The 18685-nt window shown below is 44.8% G+C and overlaps 1 protein-coding gene across 3 annotated transcripts in view; it reads right to left on the bottom strand.

Annotated features, from left to right (window-relative positions):
• LOC109899899 (CDP-diacylglycerol--glycerol-3-phosphate 3-phosphatidyltransferase, mitochondrial-like) overlaps positions 1–18685 on the bottom strand; it is a 21584-nt gene continuing 2899 nt past the window's right edge. For 2 of the 3 annotated variants that reach the window (XM_031835434.1, XM_020495523.2), the window contains exons 2-10: positions 11066–11276; positions 10411–10585; positions 10142–10331; positions 9840–10018; positions 8724–8914; positions 8262–8553; positions 7079–7227; positions 6585–6723; positions 1–765 (exon numbers count right to left, since the gene is read on the bottom strand). In XM_031835434.1, coding sequence (XP_031691294.1) covers positions 6604–6723; positions 7079–7227; positions 8262–8553; positions 8724–8914; positions 9840–10018; positions 10142–10331; positions 10411–10585; positions 11066–11152 — 1383 coding nt within the window. In that variant the 5' untranslated portion in view covers positions 11153–11276 and the 3' untranslated portion in view covers positions 1–765; positions 6585–6603. The remainder of the gene's footprint in view (positions 766–6584; positions 6724–7078; positions 7228–8261; positions 8554–8723; positions 8915–9839; positions 10019–10141; positions 10332–10410; positions 10586–11065; positions 11277–18685) is intronic. The other variant, XM_020495524.2, reaches the window with a different exon arrangement.

Here is an 18685-nt window from a genome sequence, read left to right on the forward strand (position 1 = left end):
TATCTTTAGGTATTTTTTTATTAGTCCACTGTTGATATGGTCCCAAAATGTTTTGCATGTCAGCAGTCAAGTTTTCAAGAAGTAAAGTGTCACCAGCCACATCATGAAGAAAAATATATTTAAGTGGATTTTCACTTTAAGGCTCCTCCAGGGATCGCAACACTCCACACACACACTTGTGTATTCAATTTCAGACACACCTGGCTATTTACAGTCACAGACTCATGTACCAGATTCCACTCTGTCAATACAGAACTAATGAGTTTATTGAATGTACAAAACATCCTGTGCTACAGTTCCTCCTGTTGGTCTATATGTAGCGAATGTTTATAGTTCAATGAAAACACAGTAGTAAACTCAGTACTATATCTCAGGCATTGGTAAACTAAGGGATCTGTTTGTACAGCACTGTAGACACACACACACACACACACAATGTGGCGATGTCACAGGGGATGGAGTGATGACAAATGTTTCTATGTTTAGAGTTCAACCCTTTATACAGTGTGTGTGGGGGGGGGTAGTGTGTGTGCAGGGGCGCGCTGGGACACCCAGACGGGGATGATAGTGGACGCTCGTCTGAAGGAGCTGACACCCAACATGCCGATCTTCATCAAGGCGGTACCGGTCAAAACATCAGGAGACCAAGATGTGTACGAGGAGTGTCCCATCAACAAGACCTGTATGAGGGGCCCCACCATCTGGACCTTCAACCTCAAGACCAAGGAGAAGCCTGCCAAGTGGGTATTGGCCACAGTCTGCTTCCTGAGAGAGAGAGAAAAAAGAAAAGAGACAAAAGTATTTTAATCTGAAATACTTTAAAATAACAAAAACAATGTTTCTAAAAAAAAACATTAAAAAAACCCTTGTCATCCATGTCTATTGGAGGGATGTGATGCTGATTACAGTGAGGTAAGAGGATGTGTGTGGGAGATGGATGTGTCACAGTACATCTTATTCACGGTCCCACAGTTCCTACTCAATCATCAAGTTTGCGGACGACACTACAGTGGTAGGCTTGATTACCAACAATGACGAGACGGCCTACAGGGAGGAGGTGAGGGCCCTCGGAGTGTGGTGTCAGGAAAATAACCTCACACTCAACAAAACAAAGGAGATGATTGTGGACTTCAGGAAACAGCAGAGGGAGCACCCCCCTATCCACATCGACGGGACAGTAGTGGAGAGGGTAGTAAGTTAAGTTCCTCAGCGAACACATCACGGACAAACTGAAATGGTCCACCAACACAGACAGCGTTGTGAAGAAGGCGCAGCAGCGCCTCTTCAACCTCAGGAGGCTGAAGAAATTTGGCTTGTCACCAAAAGCACTCTCAAACATCTACAGATGCACAATCGAGAGCATCCTGTCGGGCTGTATCACCGCCTGGTACGGCAACTGATCCGCCCACAACCATAAGGCTCTCCAAAGGGTAGTGAGGTCTGCACAACGCATCACCGGGGGCAAACTACCTGCCCTCCAGGACACCTACACCACCCTGTCACAGGAAGGCCATAAAGATCATCAAGGACAACAACCACCCGAGCCACTGCCTGTTCACCCTGCTATCATCCAGAAGGCGATGTCAGTACAGGTGCATCAAAGCAGGGACCAAGAGACTGAAAAACAGCTTCCATCTCAAGGCCATCAGACTGTTAAACAGCCACCACTAACATTGAGTGGCTGCTGCCAACATACTGACTCAACTCCAGCTCACTTTAATAATGGAAATTGATGTAAAAAAAATTATATCACTAGCCACTTTAAAACAATGCCACTTAATAATGTTTACATACCCTACATTACTCATCTCATATGTATATACTGTACTCAATACCTTCTACTGCATCTTGCCTATGTCGTTCTGTACCATCACTCATTCATATACTTTTTACACATTATGTTGTGTTACAAACTGAATTTAAAATTGATTATTTTTTGTCACTGGCCTACACCCCCCCACATAATATTGAAATATAATTATTGTTTGTCGTTTTACAAATTAATTAACAATGAAAAGCTGAAATGTCTTGAGTCAATAAGTTTTCAACCCCTTTGTTATGTCAAGCCTAAATAAGTTCAGGAGTAAACATTTGCTTAACAAGTCACAGTGAGTTCACGGAACTTGTGTGTGCAATACGTGTTCAACAGGATTTTTGAATTACTAGCTCATCTCTGTATCCCACACATTCAGCTAGGTCCCTCAGGTCCATCAGTCGAGCAGGGCATTTTGAACACAGCTTCAACAACAAAGACCAGGGAGATTTTCCAATGCCTCGCAAAAGGGCAACCATTGGTAAATGGGTAAAAAAAGAAGAGACATCGAATATCCCTTTGAGCATGGTGAAGTTATTAATTATACTTTGGATGGTATATCAAAACACCCAGTCACCACAAAGATTCAGATGTCCTTCCTAACTCAGTTGCCGATGAAGCCATGAAGCCAATGGTGACTTTAAAAACAGTTTAATGGCTGTGATGGGATAAAACTGAGGATAGATTTTTTTTAAACGTAGTTACTTCACAATACTAACCTAAATTGACAGAGTGAAATGAAGGAAGCCTGTACAGAATAAAAATATTCAAAACTATGCATCCTGTTTGCAAAAAGGAACTAAAGTAAGACTGTAAAAAATGTGGCAAAGCAATTAACACTTAATATTCAGGACTAACAGATATGTTTGCAGCAAATCCATTACAATACAGAGTACCACAACACATATTTTCAAGCGTGGTGGTGGGTGCATCATGTTATGGGTATGCTTGTAACCATTAAGGACTGGTGAGTTTTACAGGATAAAAAAAAAAAAAAAAAACTGAACAGAGCTAAGCACAGGCAACAATCCTAGAGGAAAACCTGGTTGTGTCAGCTTTCTAACAGACACTGGGCAATGAATTCACCTTTATGCAGGACAATAACCTAAAACAAGGACAAATCTACATTGGAGTTGCTTACGCGACAGCGAGCGGCTGAGTTAGTTGACTTAAATCTACTTTAAAATCTATGGCAAGACCGGAAACAAATTATTTATTCAATTTTGAATTCCATCTGTAACACAACAAAAGTGGAATAAGTCTAGGGTAATGAATACTTCCTAAAGGCACTGTTACCAGATACCACAGTGGGGTTGGGATTGCCAGGGACCTCACAATACTTGTGCCGACACGATATGTATTGCGATTCTCATGATTTTATATGCATTGCAAGTCCATACTGTGATTGTACTGCGATGTTCCAAACCATATGTCTGCTGCAGCTGGACAAGAGAGAGCTATGAGAAAACGAAAGTTTTGATCAGTTAAGAAAACATATTTTTTTAAGTGCTGAATACAAAATGGGCACCCTATTAACAAAGATGGGAAACAAGCTATGAAGGAAAAATACTGGCGTTTTGGTGCAAGTACAGTCAGTAATGCAAAAATATTGTGATGTCAAAACGATACGATCAGTGCTAATTTGTACATCTGGAGGTCCCGGGTCACATAGTGAGTGCAAAACGGGCGCCGTTATCCAGGTGGCTCATGAGGAGACGTGACAAACACACACGTAGCAGAACAGCAGGCAGTCCTCTACTTGGCTGTTTACGCTGTCTATGGTGGTGAAATTGACAGCGAGCTACAAGGTGGAGATTAATTCAAAGCATTGTAGACATCACTGCAGAACACCCACCAATTGCATAAAATACCATTCACATATTGAGCAGATGTTTTTGCAGGTTTAGCGAAATGCTTGTATCTGGTTGAAATTCTAGTGAGTTACCGCCACTCTGATATCGCAAAAATGTTTTGGGCTAATAATGTGAGAAATAACCTATAAAAAAAAAATATATATCATAATAATAATTTTAAAAAGGTTGCTTAGGAGCTAGAAAACAGGGTGGCCATCTCAATTGGCTCCATCTTGAAACTGACCCATAGCCTATAGTTTGCCCACATACTTGTGTAAGCCCCACTGCAATACTCAAGTCCGAATTTCTTATTTGGGCAATACATACAGAACACCTGCCATATGCATACAGTGCATTCGGAAACTATTCAGACCACGTCACTTTTCCCCACATTTTGTTACGTTACAGCCTTATTCTAAAAGGAATTAAATAGCCCCCCCCCCCCCAAATCTACACACAATACCCTATGACACAGTAAAAACAGAAACATTTTTGCAAATGTACTACAGTAACAATAAAATTCAGGAATATTACATATGTATACAGGATCTTTACTCAGTACTTTGATGAAGCACCTTTGGCAGCAACTACAGCCTCGAGTCTTCTTGGATATAACGCTACAAGCTTGGCACACCTGTATTTGGGAAGTTTGTCCCATTCTTCTCTGCAGATCCTCTCAAGGTCTGTCAGGTTGGATGTGGAGCCTCGCTGCACAGCCATTTTCAGGTCTCAGAGGATGTTCGATTGGGTTCAAGTCCGGGCTATGGCTGGGTGTCGTTGTCCTTTTGGAAGGTGAACCTTCACCCTAGTCTGAGGAGTGCTCTGGAGCAGGTTTTTAATCGAAGGATCTGTCCATTCATCTTTCCCTCGATCCGGACTAGTCTCCCAGTCCCTGCCGCTAAAAAACACCACCCACAGCATGCTGCCACCACCATGCTTCATTGTCAGGATGATGCCAGGTTTCCTCCAGACGTGAAGCTTGGCATTCAGGCCAAAGAGTTCAATCTTGGCTTCATCAGACCAGAGAATCTTGTTTCTCATGGACTGAGTTCTTTAGGTACCTTTTGGCAAACTCCAAGCTGGCCGTCATGTGCCTTTTGCTGAGGAATAGCTTCCGTTTGGCCACGACCATAAAGGCCTGATTGGTGGCGTGCTGGAGAGATGGTTGTCCTTCTGGAAGATTCTCCCATCCCCACAGAGGAACTCTGGAGTTCTGACAGAGTGACGATCATGTTTTTGGTCACCTCCATGACCAAGGCCCTTTTCCCCCCAATTGCTCAGTTTGGCTGGGAGGCAAGCTCTAGGAAAAGTCTTGGTGGTTCCAAACTTCTTCCATTTAAGAATGATGGAGGCCACTGTGTTCTTGGTGACCTTCAATGCTGCAGAAATGTTTTGGTACCCTCCCCCAGATCTGTACCTTGACACAATCCTGTCTCGGAGCTAAGTACAATTTCTCCGACCTCATGGCTTGGTTTTCGCTCAGACATGCACTGTCAACTGTGGGACCACGCTCGTGCGTGCGTGTGCATACATACATACGCACGCACACACGCACCTTTCCAAAACATGTTCAATCAAGTTGTAGAGACATCAAGGATGATCAATGGAAACACGATGCACCGGAGCTCAATTTTGAGTCTCATAGCAAAGGGTCTGAATTCTTAAGTAAATGTGATTTGTTTTTTTATTTTTAATACATTTGTAAAAAATATGGTTTTCACTTTGTCATTATGGGGTATTGTGTGTAGATTGATGTTTAATCTTAGAATAAGGCTGCAAAGTAACAAAATGCCAAACTGCAGTCAGTTCAAGACCCTGGTGAAGATGACGAGTATGCAGATGAGCTTCCCTGAGACATTGACAGTTTGTGCAGAAATTCTTCGGTTGTGCAAACCCACAGTTTCATCAGCTGGTCTCAGACAATTCTGCAGGTGAAGGTCCTGGGCTGGAATGGCTTCAAGTGGCCTGTATATATGTGCATATGGAACATTTCTGGGATCTTTTATTTCAGCTAATGAAACATAGGACAAACTATTTAAATGTTACTTTTATATTTTTGTTAAGTGTAATTTAAGATACCAATGTAGCAGTAGACCAGATATCACAATATTGAAATATAACTTAAAATAAATCAATGTAGGCTACAGCAAAAAAAACACATGAGAATATATAGTCCTTCACCGTGATAATATGAAATGCATATTCAGAATAACTTCCCAGTAAAGAAGTTTGTGAATGAAAAATGTGTTCCTACCTTAGTTTCCAAAACCTCCCACAATGACTCTTTCCATGTCAAGCCCATGTAAATCCTGACAGTAAATTTCTTGCTCAAAGCCATGTGGCTGTGACATAAGGCAAATCTACACAAATCAGGTCACCCTCTTATCCTCCCTCTGACCCCACTGTCTCGTACACTGCATACACCATCTGTCAAATCATCACCACAATGAGAGGGGATTTAACTAGTGGGAGGAGGGAAACACGCTGCCACATTCCTTTCTCACTCACTCTCGCACAGCTGAATGGGTCCAGATGCTAACTGCAGAATGTTGATGCACTCAGCGGAGGGATCAGAGGCCAGAGAGTTTCTCAGAGCCGGGACATTGAGGAGGGAGTGTCCTCTAAATGTACAATGGATAAAGGTCTGTGTGGTAAGGGCAGTGGGGGTAGGATTCAAGCAGGGGTAGCTCGGTTTAGTTTCTGAGGTTGATGTGGCTTAGGGCAGGGCTAGATTGGAAGCTAGGATTGGAGTTTGGGTTGAGGGCTGGTACACAGAGCAGTAACTGAGGACATTCTGTCATTCTAGACAGCGTCTACTTCTGTGCGTGACTAAGAGATGATCGTTCAGTGGGAGTGTACACTGTGTGGTTAGTGGTTAGTACACTGTGTGCCTGTGCACTCTTGTCTGCGTGTGTTACCTGTGTTAGGCGGTGTCTCTCAGAAGAAGTTCTTGATGAGGGGAGTAAGCAGTTTGACCCACAGTTTCACATGGTGGTCTGGCTGCTGGAACGTAGAGCTGGACACCTCTGTAGACCTCTGGTACAACATCTCCTGCTCCTGTGTGGGTGATAGAGAGACAGCGATCGAGATGTAGAGGAGCAGAAAGATAAATAAATAATGTGTGTATGAAGGGGAGTGGCAGGTAAACTCAGCACATTAAAATTGAAGGCCATAGTATAGCCATACATCAGCTCCCACTGTCTCACATACAGGCATTAAGCACAAGTTGCTAAACAAGTTTCCCTCCAAGCTCGATCTCAGTCTGCATTGAATATGCCAGCTCAGCATACCAGGAACTATCAGACCAGTTGAATTTTGTAGACAGGCCTTTCGTTGAGAGCTGTATAAAGCAGAGCCACAGTACCGAGCCATCAAGTCCGTTTAAATACATTTCTCAGTTTGAATGGCCTACCTCCTGCAGCTGGGCCTGTAGTACCTGGTTCTCTGTTACTATGGCGATCTGGGCCTCCAGGTCCCGGTGCACAGATCGATAGCCAAAGTTAGGAGACCCAATCAGTGTCAGGCATGGCCGCACTTGCCCCCGTAGGTGGTACCACAACCCTGCGTGCACACACACACACACACACACGAGAGAGAGAGAGAGAGATTGGTGGAGGAAGGAAAGAGGGAAGTAGTTTCCCCACATCAGTGATTTGTTCTGCAGCTGGGGGTCAGGGTCTGCTCTACTCTAATGGTCATTGATTCTCTCCCAGCTGGGTGCTGTGTGTGTTCTCCCCCACTGTTCTCGCTCCTGCAGTGCTTGCTGTGCTTACGGGAAACCGCCGGCCCACTCTGCTTCATCTAATAAAAGGGACTTCTCTTCACTGTGTGTGTTCATTTCCCGCTCTCCCTCTCCCCTACATTATTTTCAAAGACGGGTCTTTTGAAGAATAAAAAACAACTTACCTAGCTACTAATGCATCACTAACATTTCAGTTAATTCGAATATTATTTATTTTGGACACATTGCCTTTTTATTCTATAAGTATCAGCGAAAGAAGTGCATGTTGGCAGTAGTTTAGATATCATGTGTCAGAGCATTGTTTATAAGCTGTTTCAAATGGGGATTTTGGTTCCTGTTTGCCACGCCCACAAATATAAAGAACACACTAAAGCACAGAAAACCCCGAAGTCCATCAAACCCAGAAATGACTGTGTGTTTCTTTGGCCCGGGGCTAAGGGTGAACGACTTGACAAGGACTCCCACAACATGTCTAGCTTACCACAGGGACAGAACAGCAGAGCCAGAGAATAAAACAGTAGAACGTGGTCCAGCTAATCTGTCTGTCAGGCTAGAATAGACACTGTGCGAGTCCCTAAGGGCACCCTATTTCCTAAATAGTGTATTACTTTTTACCAGGGCCCATAGAGCTATATAGGAAATAGGGTGCCATTTGGGACGCACCCTCGGCTTCCCAGCAGCTCACTGTCTGACCATGGCACATCATAGCAACAACAATCACATCACTACCTGGCATAACTCACAGCCAAACAGAACTAATCACATGGGAATAGACTCAATCTAGGCTCTCAGGCCAAGGGTTATGTTGTGTGTGTAGTCTACTTTCTCTGCACTCTGTGTGAGTGTCACCCACCCTTGGCGTGGAAGGTCCATTGTGCTCTGTGGTACTCGTGGAGGTGAACCCTCTCCTGCTGTCCCAGCTGACACACTTTGCTGTAGAACTGTCTGGCAATGTGGATGTAGGCGGCTGGGATCTCTCCGGCAATGCCCTTGGCGCCGAAAAACCCGTTGACCTCCGGGGAGGCGGTGAGGATCCGGTAGTCGGCGCCCAGCCCGAGAACCAGCGACATGTAGGCCCTGGTCAGGTTGAAATACCCCGACGTCAGAAACACCGTCACACCAGGACCTGCATCAGTCAGCAAACGCTGCAAGGGAAAATAGGTGAAGTTCAGATGTAGTGGCCACATTTACATTTTTAAGTCACACATGAACAAAAAAGACAAAAACATTCCAAGATAACATGTGCAATGGGAGTTATTTGTCTGATATTAGTTGGTGAGGGTAGTGGTATCCAGGTGCATGTCTGTGTACCCACCTGTGTGACCTGCTCATCCACCTGTATTCCCAGAGGTTTCATCTGAACCAGAGGAAAAACCCAAGTATCCTCCTTCCCTCCTTCCTCCCCCACTAAACGTTCTGATTCGGCGATGTGTTGCCGCACGTGAGCAGTGTTGACCACCTCCATAATGTGTTGCCGAGCCGACGCCGAAAAATCATCCCTGTTGCCTAATGACAAAAGAATGCAGTGATGTAATAGAAGAGGAAACAGACCGACCTGGTTAAAGCTAGAATCCATTCTAGGACTTCTAAATTAATGATATATACACACACACACACACACACACACACACACATCAATTAATTCATGAAGAACATGACTTATAAATGCCTCATGACCTTAGTTGAACAAAAAACATGTTGAAAATATCATGGTCATAGCGATGTCTATGGATTTAAGGGTGTCAACTTTCTCCAGGTCCATCCCTAAGCTTTTTACCAAAACACATGAGGAGTGACCCCTTTATTACTGTTTCGATGAAGGATTCTAGCTTTAACCATACAGCGTAAACAACATCTTTCACACACAGTGTGCAGTACAGCAGGTGAGTGCATAAAGTACAGTAAGTCATTTAGTTCTGGGCATGACAGCTGTGGGTCAATATCTGGACTACGCCTGGCGGCTGGGGCCACGCACAGACATGACTCAGAGTGAGGGAGGGGAGAGGGGTACCTGTAAGTTCAGCATTTGAGTTCATTCTAAAGACGTGCTTTTACTGTAAAGTTAACGCTCCCTTTCAGCTGGGGAACTTCATTCACTAATGATTAGAGTGTGTGTGTCTTCCCACTCCGTATTGCTTACCAGCAACTCTGACATCACTGCTCTATTTCTGGTCTCCGTGCCAACTGCGGTCCAGTTCTGCAGACATGTCATTCAGCTCTCTCGCCTGCCTCCCACTCTCTCATTCACACACATGCCAGTTCGCCGATTTCACCGTGTGTCTGAACTGGAACCAGACTATATTTGCAGCCAATCTGATTCCATTAACCTTTCCAACACCACCACATTACACTATATTATGAGAGTGTGCAAGGAGTTACGCACTTAGGGTCTGTGTGTGTGTTACTTCTGTGTTATGTGTGCGTTTTATACCTCTGTAGGGGTGCACCATGCCGTACATCATGCTCACAGAGTTGTCGGTCTGTAGCTGTAACGACACGTCACCCACGGCGCCCACCAGATCAGAGAAGAAGTCGGCCACCTCCCCACAGTTCTCAAGGAGCACGTAGCGGTCCTGTCTGTTGGTGAAGTACGAGTCACTCAGGTTGGCCCTGCGGAAGGAGGGAGGAGAGATGGAGAGTGAAGGACAGAGAGACAAGGTTGAACGAGAGACGCCAAAAAAACATCAGCTACTGTATGAGAAAAACACCAACTGTTTTTTTGTGAGCGTGTACCCGCTGATGATGAGGTCGTCATCAAACAGGTAAGCTTTGATGTGCTGTACCCCGATGGTCTCGTTGAAGCGCTGTGGGACCAGGCGCCGGAGCAGCCCTCTCAGGTCAGGGGTATGGTACAAAGATACACGCATCTGACTGCTGTACTGCTTCAGCAACGGCAGCAACATGGTCCTAGAGTTAGTCTTACCTAGACCGACAGAGAGAGGGGTTACAGACAGACAACTTTGTAAGAGTAATATGGCATTCTCCCTCATACACACTCCTACCTCGTGAGCCACGCGTGTAGTCAAGTAGAATGGAGACCTGCAGGTCAGGGTTGTCACCCTCCTGTGAACGCTCCAGAGCTTCCTGCATACAGTCCACCAGCTCCTGTTCCAGCGGCCCTGTACCCAGATACAGGGAGGCCATCACCACCCGCCTCTTAGCAGTCTTGATACGGGCCTGAACAGAAAAAAACAATACATTACAGGAAATTCAAGCATTACAGGAAAAAAAACTAGAGGGCTTCATCAGGGGGCTTGAACTCCCTCCAAATAACATTCAAAGACGTCAAACACACAGAACCTGATATTCTTCCAGCCTAGTCATTATTTCTCAATCAGGTGAGTCACATGCACCGTTTCCTAATGTTCCCACACAGCCAAATAAACAGCTTTTTTTGTTTGTTGCTGTGCCCGAAAGGGTTGATGCCGCTGACTCAAGCATTATCACAAACTCACACATCCTGTACGCAATTCAACTAAATAGTCATCCACGGAAAGAAACAAACACACACACGGTTGAGCGCCACTGTGGTATAAAGAGCACACTGTGTTGGAGGGAACAATCAATTATTTCCTTTCTTCATTTTTTGTTTATTACACCCTCTTCTTTAGTACATCACATGATTTAGAGAAAGCTTCCACCACACACACACCTTACCTTCATGGTGTGGTAGAATTGGTCAGGGGATGTGAGGATGTGGATGTGTGTGCCGGGCACCCTGAAGGCGGGCACGTGTTCTGCCATCCAGCGGAAGCGGGCACGGAGGCCATCGGTGCCCTGAACTTCATCCGACCCAGGGGACCTGACGACAGGAAGGGGAGAGGGGTCTGCCTCCGCTAGGAGAGGGGCTAAGAGCAACACGGATGACCTGGAAGAGAGGGAGGTAGGGGGGTGGGGAGACGTGGAGAGAAAGAGAACGAGAGAAATTAGTCTATAGCTGGAGTGGTGATTGCCTCCCATTGATAAAAAACGAATCCAACCCCCCCACCTCCATTATCACTGTGACTTATCACACTTACTGAAATCTTTTACAACAGAGGGCTCAGTCATATTGCTGGTGTGTGTACGCGTGTCTAACCCCATCCCTAGGCCTAATGTTCAGTAACATACACGTCATGTGATTCTCAACCAGGCACTAGGGTGCATTGGTTCATACCAGTATGGCTGTTGTTGCTCAGTCTGTGACCGTCTTCAAAACGCAACTGACAGATAAAATATACTGTAAAGGTTGTGACCCCCAGAGGTCATTTCACATGCAGTAATATCCCTGTATTTAATTCCTGAAAGATCGCACTCCAGCATTCACTAAGTGCATCCCAAATGACACTCTATACTAGGGTTGGGCGATGTCAACCTTTGTCCTATCATGATTGATGATGTACCCATAAAACATTGTGATATACTGATGGGTTCTGACTTATAAACTTGAAATATCCTTAAAATCAACTCACAGAGAGGGGAAAGCAGTACATGTTATTGTTGTTTACAGACAGATTATTTCACTATAACACAATTCCAGTGGGTCAGAAGTTCACATACACTAAGATGACACGTACGCTACGGTCACAAGACGCAGGCCTCCTAATTGTCCCTAGAATTTCTAAGCAAACAGCTGGAGGCAGGGCTTTCTCCTATAGAGCTCCATTTTTATGGAACGGTCTGCCTACCCATGTCAGAGACGCAAACTCGGTCTCAACCTTTAGGTCTTTACTGAAGACTCATCTCTTCAGTGGGTCATATGATTGAGTGTAGTCTGGCCCAGGAGTGGGAAGGTGAACGGAAAGGCTCTGGAGCAATGAACCGCCCTTGCGGTCTCTGCCTGGCCGGTTCCCCTCTTTCCACTGGGATTCTCTGCCTCTAACCCTATTACAGGGGCTGAGTCACTGGCTTACTGGGGCTCTCTCATGCCATCCCTGGAAGGGGTGCGTCACCTGAGTGGGTTGATTCACTGATGTGGTCATCCTGTCTGGGTTGGCGCCCCCCCTTGGGTTGTGCCATGGCGGAGATCTTTGTGGGCTATACTCGGCCCGGTCTCAGGATGGTAAGTTGGTGGTTGAAGATATCCCTCTAGTGGTGTGGGGGCTGTGCTTTGGCAAAGTGGGTGGGGTTATATCCTTCCTGTTTGGCCCTGTCCGGGGGTGTCCTCGGATGGGTGTCTCCTGACCCCTCCTGTCTCAGCCTCCAGTATTTATGCTGCAGTAGTTTATGTGTCGGGGGGCTAGGGTCAGTTTGTTATATCTGGAGTACTTCTCCTGTCCTATTCGGTGTCCTGTGTGAATCTAAGTGTGCGTTCTCTAATTCTCTCTTTCTTTCTCTCTCTCGGAGGACCTGAGCCCTAGGACCATGCCCCAGGATTACCTGACATGATGACTCCTTGCTGTCCCCAGTCCACCTGGCCGTGCTGCTGCTCCAGTTTCAACTGTTCTGCCTTCTTATTATTCGAACATGCTGGTCATTTATGAACATTTGAACATCTTGGCCATGTTCTGTTATAATCTCCACCCGGCACAGCCAGAAGAGGACTGGCCACCCCACATAGCCTGGTTCCTCTCTAGGTTTCTTCCTAGGTTTTGGCCTTTCTAGGGAGTTTTTCCTAGCCACTGAGCTTCTACACCTGCATTGCTTGCTGTTTGGGGTTTTAGGCTGGGTTTCTGTACAGCACTTTGAGATATCAGCTGATGTACGAAGGGCTATATAAATACATTTGATTTGATGACTGTGCCTTTAAACAGCTTGGAAAATTCCAGAAAATTATGTAAATGGCTTTAGAAGCATCTGATAGGCTAATTGACATCATTTGAGTCAATTGGAGGTGTACCTATGGATGTATTTCAAGGCCTACCTTCAAACTCAGTGCCTCTTTGCTTGACATCATAGGGAAATAAAAAGAAATAAGCCAAAGCCTCAGAAGAAAAAGAAATAGTAGACCTCCACAAGTCTGGTACATCCTTGGGAGCAATTTCCAAATGCCTGAAGGTACCACGTTCATCTGTACAAACAATAGTACGCAAGTATAAACACCATGGAACCACGCAGCCGTCATACCGCTCAATAAGGAGACGCGTTCTGTCTCTATGAACGTACTTTGGTGCGAAAAGTGCAAATCAATCCCAGAACAACAGCAAAGGACCTTGTGAAGATGCTGGAGGAAACAGGTACAAAATTATCTTTATCCACAGTAAAACGAGTTCTATAATCGACATAACCTGAAAGGCCACTCAGCAAGGAAGAAGCCACTGCTCTAAAACCGCAATAAAAAAGCCAAACTACGGTTTGCAACTGCACATGGGGACAAAGATCATACTTTTTGGAGAAATGTCCCCAGGTCTGATAAAACAAAAATAGAACTGTTTGGCCATAATGACCATCATTATGTTTGGAGGAAAAAGGGGGAGTCTTGCAAGCCGAAGAACACCATCCCAACCGTGAAGCACAGGGGGTGGCAGCATCATGTTGTGGGGGTGCTTTGCTGCAGGAGGGACTGGTGCACTTCACAAAATAGATGGCATCACGAGGAAAGAGAATTATGTGGATATATTGAAGCAACATCTCAAGACATCAGTCAGGAAGTTAAAGCTTGGTTGCAAATGGGTCTTCCAAATGGACAATGACCCCAACCATACTTCCAAAGTTGTGGCAAAATGGCTTAAGGACAACTCAGTCAAGGTATTGCAGTGGCCATCAAAGCCCTGACCTCAATCCTATAGAAAATGTGTTGGCAGAACTGAAAAAGCGTGTGTGAGCAAGGAGGCCTACAAACCTGACTCAGTTACACCAGCTCTGTCAGGATGAATGGGCCAAAATTCACCCAACTTATTGTGGGAAGCTTGTGGAAGGATACCTGAAACATTTGACCTAAGTTAAACAATTTAAAGGCAATGCTACCAAATACTAATCTAGTGTATGTGAACTTCTGACCCATTGGGAATGTGATGAAAGCTGAATTAAAATCACTCTATTATTCTGACATTTCACATTCTTAAAATAAAGTGGTGATATAACTAACATAAGACAGGGAATTTTTACTTGGATTAAATGTCAGGAATTGTGAAAAACTGAGTTTAAATGCAGTTGGCTAAGGTGTATGTAAACTTGAGCTAGGTTATAGGCCTACATCATGGTCTGGATAGAAGCAGTCTACAGTCTTCACAACTGGATAATAATTGCTTTTTTTTTGTTGAAAAATGTATAATATTGTTTGTACTATCCCTCATAAAGCTGTGATTGAGAATAGTCTAGGCTTAAGCTATAGACTTTCATTTGTTAATTTTGAAAGCTACAACAACTAGGACACCTTCATAGGCTCGAGAAAAGCCATGCATAAAAACGATGAAGCATAGCCTTCCGTCATATTCATAGCCTATCAAATGGAGAGACAAGGGAATATAGGCTTCTTTAAAATAAATAAAAAACAGGTAAACAAGCTATTTAAGGAGTGTCCATTGTAAAAATAAGTTTAGGCTATTGCCTAATACCCATGCACCTGACAGATCAATTTCTCTGACTGGACATTTTGCACTCCTTTGGTAGAATTTCTTCTGGCCTAGATTCTAATCTTGCATTCTGTAGGCTATATAAAAAGGTATCTCTTCAAATAAGATAGAGCAAATAGGAATAGGCAAATTACGCTGAATGTCACTTGTGTGCTGCAATATTTTTTTTTTACTGCGCTGCACCAGTCAAGTTCAATAGGCTTAACCATAGTCTGTCACATCAATAATAGCTGACAACCATTGTTGATGCTATCGTAATATTGCCCAACCCTATGTAGTGTCACCCTTTACCCTAAGTGTCATGGTCAAAAGTAGTGCACTATTAAGGGAATATAGTGCCATTTGGGATGCAGGCCCAGAGTTCATTCAGGACAGAGAGTTGGGGAGGAACAATAGCAGGGGGGGGGAATTACAGTGTGGGTTCAACCCACAGGAGACAAAACAATCAACATAAACACCAAACAGCCGAGTCACATAGAGATGTGGCTCCACTGCTGTTCTGAACCAATAGCTATAAAGCCTACGGGTTGAACCATCCTTTTATGGAAGGGGGGGTTCCTTATGAAGTACTATCTTTATTATGGTGGTCCAACAACTGTGTCCTATCCATATAGGCTAAGTATACAATACTAGACCCCTGTTTTACCACCGGACAAAAGGTTGGATGGGTGTAAGTACACTGGAATACAGTGTCTATAGAGAGAACACACTAGATTCACTCTTCGTAGAACAGTGGGAATATCATGAGGAAAGATCTTAGAGAGCTGAGATATGTGCTGGGGAAATGTATGAAAAAAAAAAAAGTTAATGCAATAGGGGTACACCGGTGACAGCTAGAAGAAAGCAAGTTTAGTTGTGAGTACGTGTGGCTGCCATTGTATGAGTTTGTCCCGGGGGTTCATTTAGATCATGCGTCTTCCATCCAAACAGTTTCATATTACTGCTAACAGGCAACACAATCCTCCTCTCTTCCCTCCCTCCTTTACCCCAGTCAGGAGGGCATTGGCAGACAAATGTGTCATTCATTCCCATCAAAAGGAAGAAAACAGACTAAAACATGGAGTGACCACTTGAACAATAATGCTCATTTTTGTTTTTCTCTTCTAAACGTTTTGCTATGTGTGCCCAAATTAATACGACCATGAATAACACAGTTGAAGTCAGAAGTTCACATACACCCTGCCAAATACATTTAAAACTCAGTTTCACAATTCCTGACACTTAATCCTAGTAAAAATTCCCTGTCTTTAGTCAGTTAGGATTGCCACTTTGTCAGAATAATAAAGTCAGCAAAAAAAGAAACGTCTTCTCACTGTCAGCTGTTAACATTTGTACGAGTATAACAAGATTCAACAACTGAGATAAACTGAACAAGTTCCACAGACATGTGACTAACATATATGGAATAAAGTGTCCCTGAACAGGGGGGGGTGGGGGGGTCAAAATCAAAAGTAACAGTCAGTATCAGGTGTGGCCACCAGCTGCATTAAGTACTGCAGTGTACCACCTCCTCATGGACTACACCAGATTTGCCAGTTCTTGCTGTGAGATGTAACCCCACTTCCACCAAGGTACCTGCAAGTTCCTGGACATTTCTGGGGGGGGGGGGGGCATTTCTGGCCCTAGCCCTCACCCTTTGATCCAACAGGTCCCAGACGTGCTCAATGGGATTGAGATCCGGGCTCGTCACTGGCCATGGCAGAAGACTGACATTCCTGTCTTGCAGGAAATCACGCACAGAACGAGCAGTATGGCTAGTGGCATTGTCATGCTGGAGGGTCATGTCAGGATGAGCCTGCAGGAAGGGTACCACATGATGGAGGAGGGTGTCTTCCCTGTAACGCAAAACATTGAGATTGCCTGCAATGACAACAAGCTCAGTCCGATGATGCTGTAACACACCGCCCCAGACCATGACGGACCATCCACCTTCATCCCACTCCAGAGTACAGGCCTTGGTGTAATGCTCATTCCTTTGACAATGAACGTGAATCCGATCATCACCCCTGGTGAGAGACAAAACTGCGAAACGTCAGTCAAGAGCACTTTTTGCCTGTCCTGTCTGGCCCAGAGACGGTGGGTTTGTGCCCATAGGCGACGTTGTTGCTGGTGAGGACCTGCCTTACAACAGGCCTACAAGCCCTCAGCCCAGCCTCTCTCAGCCTATTGTGGACAGTCTGAGCACTGATGGAGGGATTGTGTACTCCTGGTGTAACTCGGGCAGTTGTTGTTGCCATCCTATGCCTGTCCCCCAGTTGTGATGTTCGGATGTACCGATCCTGTGAAGGTGTTGTTACACGTGGTCTGCCACTGCGAGGACGATCAGCTGTCCGTCATGTAGCGCTGTCTTAGGAGTCTCACAATACGGGACATTGCAATTTATTGCTCTGGTCATATCTGCAGTCCTCATGCCTCCTTGCAGCATGCCTAAGGCACGTTCACACAGATGAGCAGGGACCCTGGGCATCTTTCTTTTGGTGTTTTTCAGAGTCAGTAGAAAGGCCTCTTAGGTGTCCTAAGTATTCATAACCTATACCTATAAGTATTGCCTACCGTCTGTAAGCTGTTAGTGTCTTAATGACCGTTCCACATGTGCATGTGCATTAATTGTTTATGGTTCATTGAACAAGCGTGGGAAACAGTGTTTAAACCCTTTACAATGAAGATCTGTGAAGTTATTTGGATTTTTACGAATTATCGTTGAATGACAGGGTCCTATAAAAGGGACGTTTCTTTTATCGCGGAGTTTAGTAGAGAGAATGATTTCAGCTTTTATTTCTTTCATCACATTCTCAGTGGGTCAGAAGTTTACATACACTCAATTAGTAGTTGGTAGGATTAGCCTTCCACAACCTACAATAAGTTGGGTGAATTTTGGCCCATTCCTCCTGACAGAGCTGGTGTAACCAAGTCAGGTTTGTCGACCTCCTTGCTCGCACACACTTTTTCAGTTCTGCCCACAAAATTTCAACAGGATTGAGGTCAGGGCTTTGTGACGGCCACTCCAATACCTTGACTTTGTTGTGTCAAAATGGCATAAGGACAACTTCGAAAGTATGCTTGGGGTCATTGTTCATTTGGAAGACCCATTTGCGACCAAGCTTTAACTTCCTGACTGATGTCTTGAGATGTTGCTTCAACATATCCACAACATTTCTTCTTCCTCATGAGCCATCTATTTTGTGTAGTGCACCAGTTCCTCCTGCAGCAACACACCCCTACAACATGATGCTGCCACCCCCGTGCTTCATGGTTGGGATGGTGTTCTTCGGCTTGCAAGCCTCCCCCCTTTTCCTCCAAACATAACGATGGTCATTATGGCCAAACAGTTCTATTTGTATTTCATCAGACCAGAGGACATTTCTCCAAAAAGTACGATCTTTGTCCCCATGTGCAGTTGCAAACCGTCATCTGGCTTTTTTAATGGCGGTTTTGGAGCAGTGGCTTCTTCCTTGCTGAGTGGCCATTCAGGTGTTTACTGTGGATATAGATACTTTTGTACCAGTTCCCTCCAGCATCTTCACAAGGTCCTTTGCTGTTGTTCTAGGATTGATGAGCACTTTTCACACCAAAGTACTGTTAATCTCTAGGAGACAGAACGTGTCTCCTTCCTGTGCGTTATGACGGCTGCGTGGTTCCATGGTGTTTATACTTGCGTTCTACTGTTTGTACAGATAAACGTGGTACTTCAGGCATTTGGAAAATGCTCCCAAGGATGAACCAGACTTGTGGAGGTCTACTATATTTTTTCTGAAGTTTTGGCTGATTTCTTTTGATTTTCCCA

This window comes from Oncorhynchus kisutch, linkage group LG11 (assembly GCF_002021735.2).
Source record: "Oncorhynchus kisutch isolate 150728-3 linkage group LG11, Okis_V2, whole genome shotgun sequence".
NCBI classification, from domain to species: domain Eukaryota; kingdom Metazoa; phylum Chordata; class Actinopteri; order Salmoniformes; family Salmonidae; genus Oncorhynchus; species Oncorhynchus kisutch.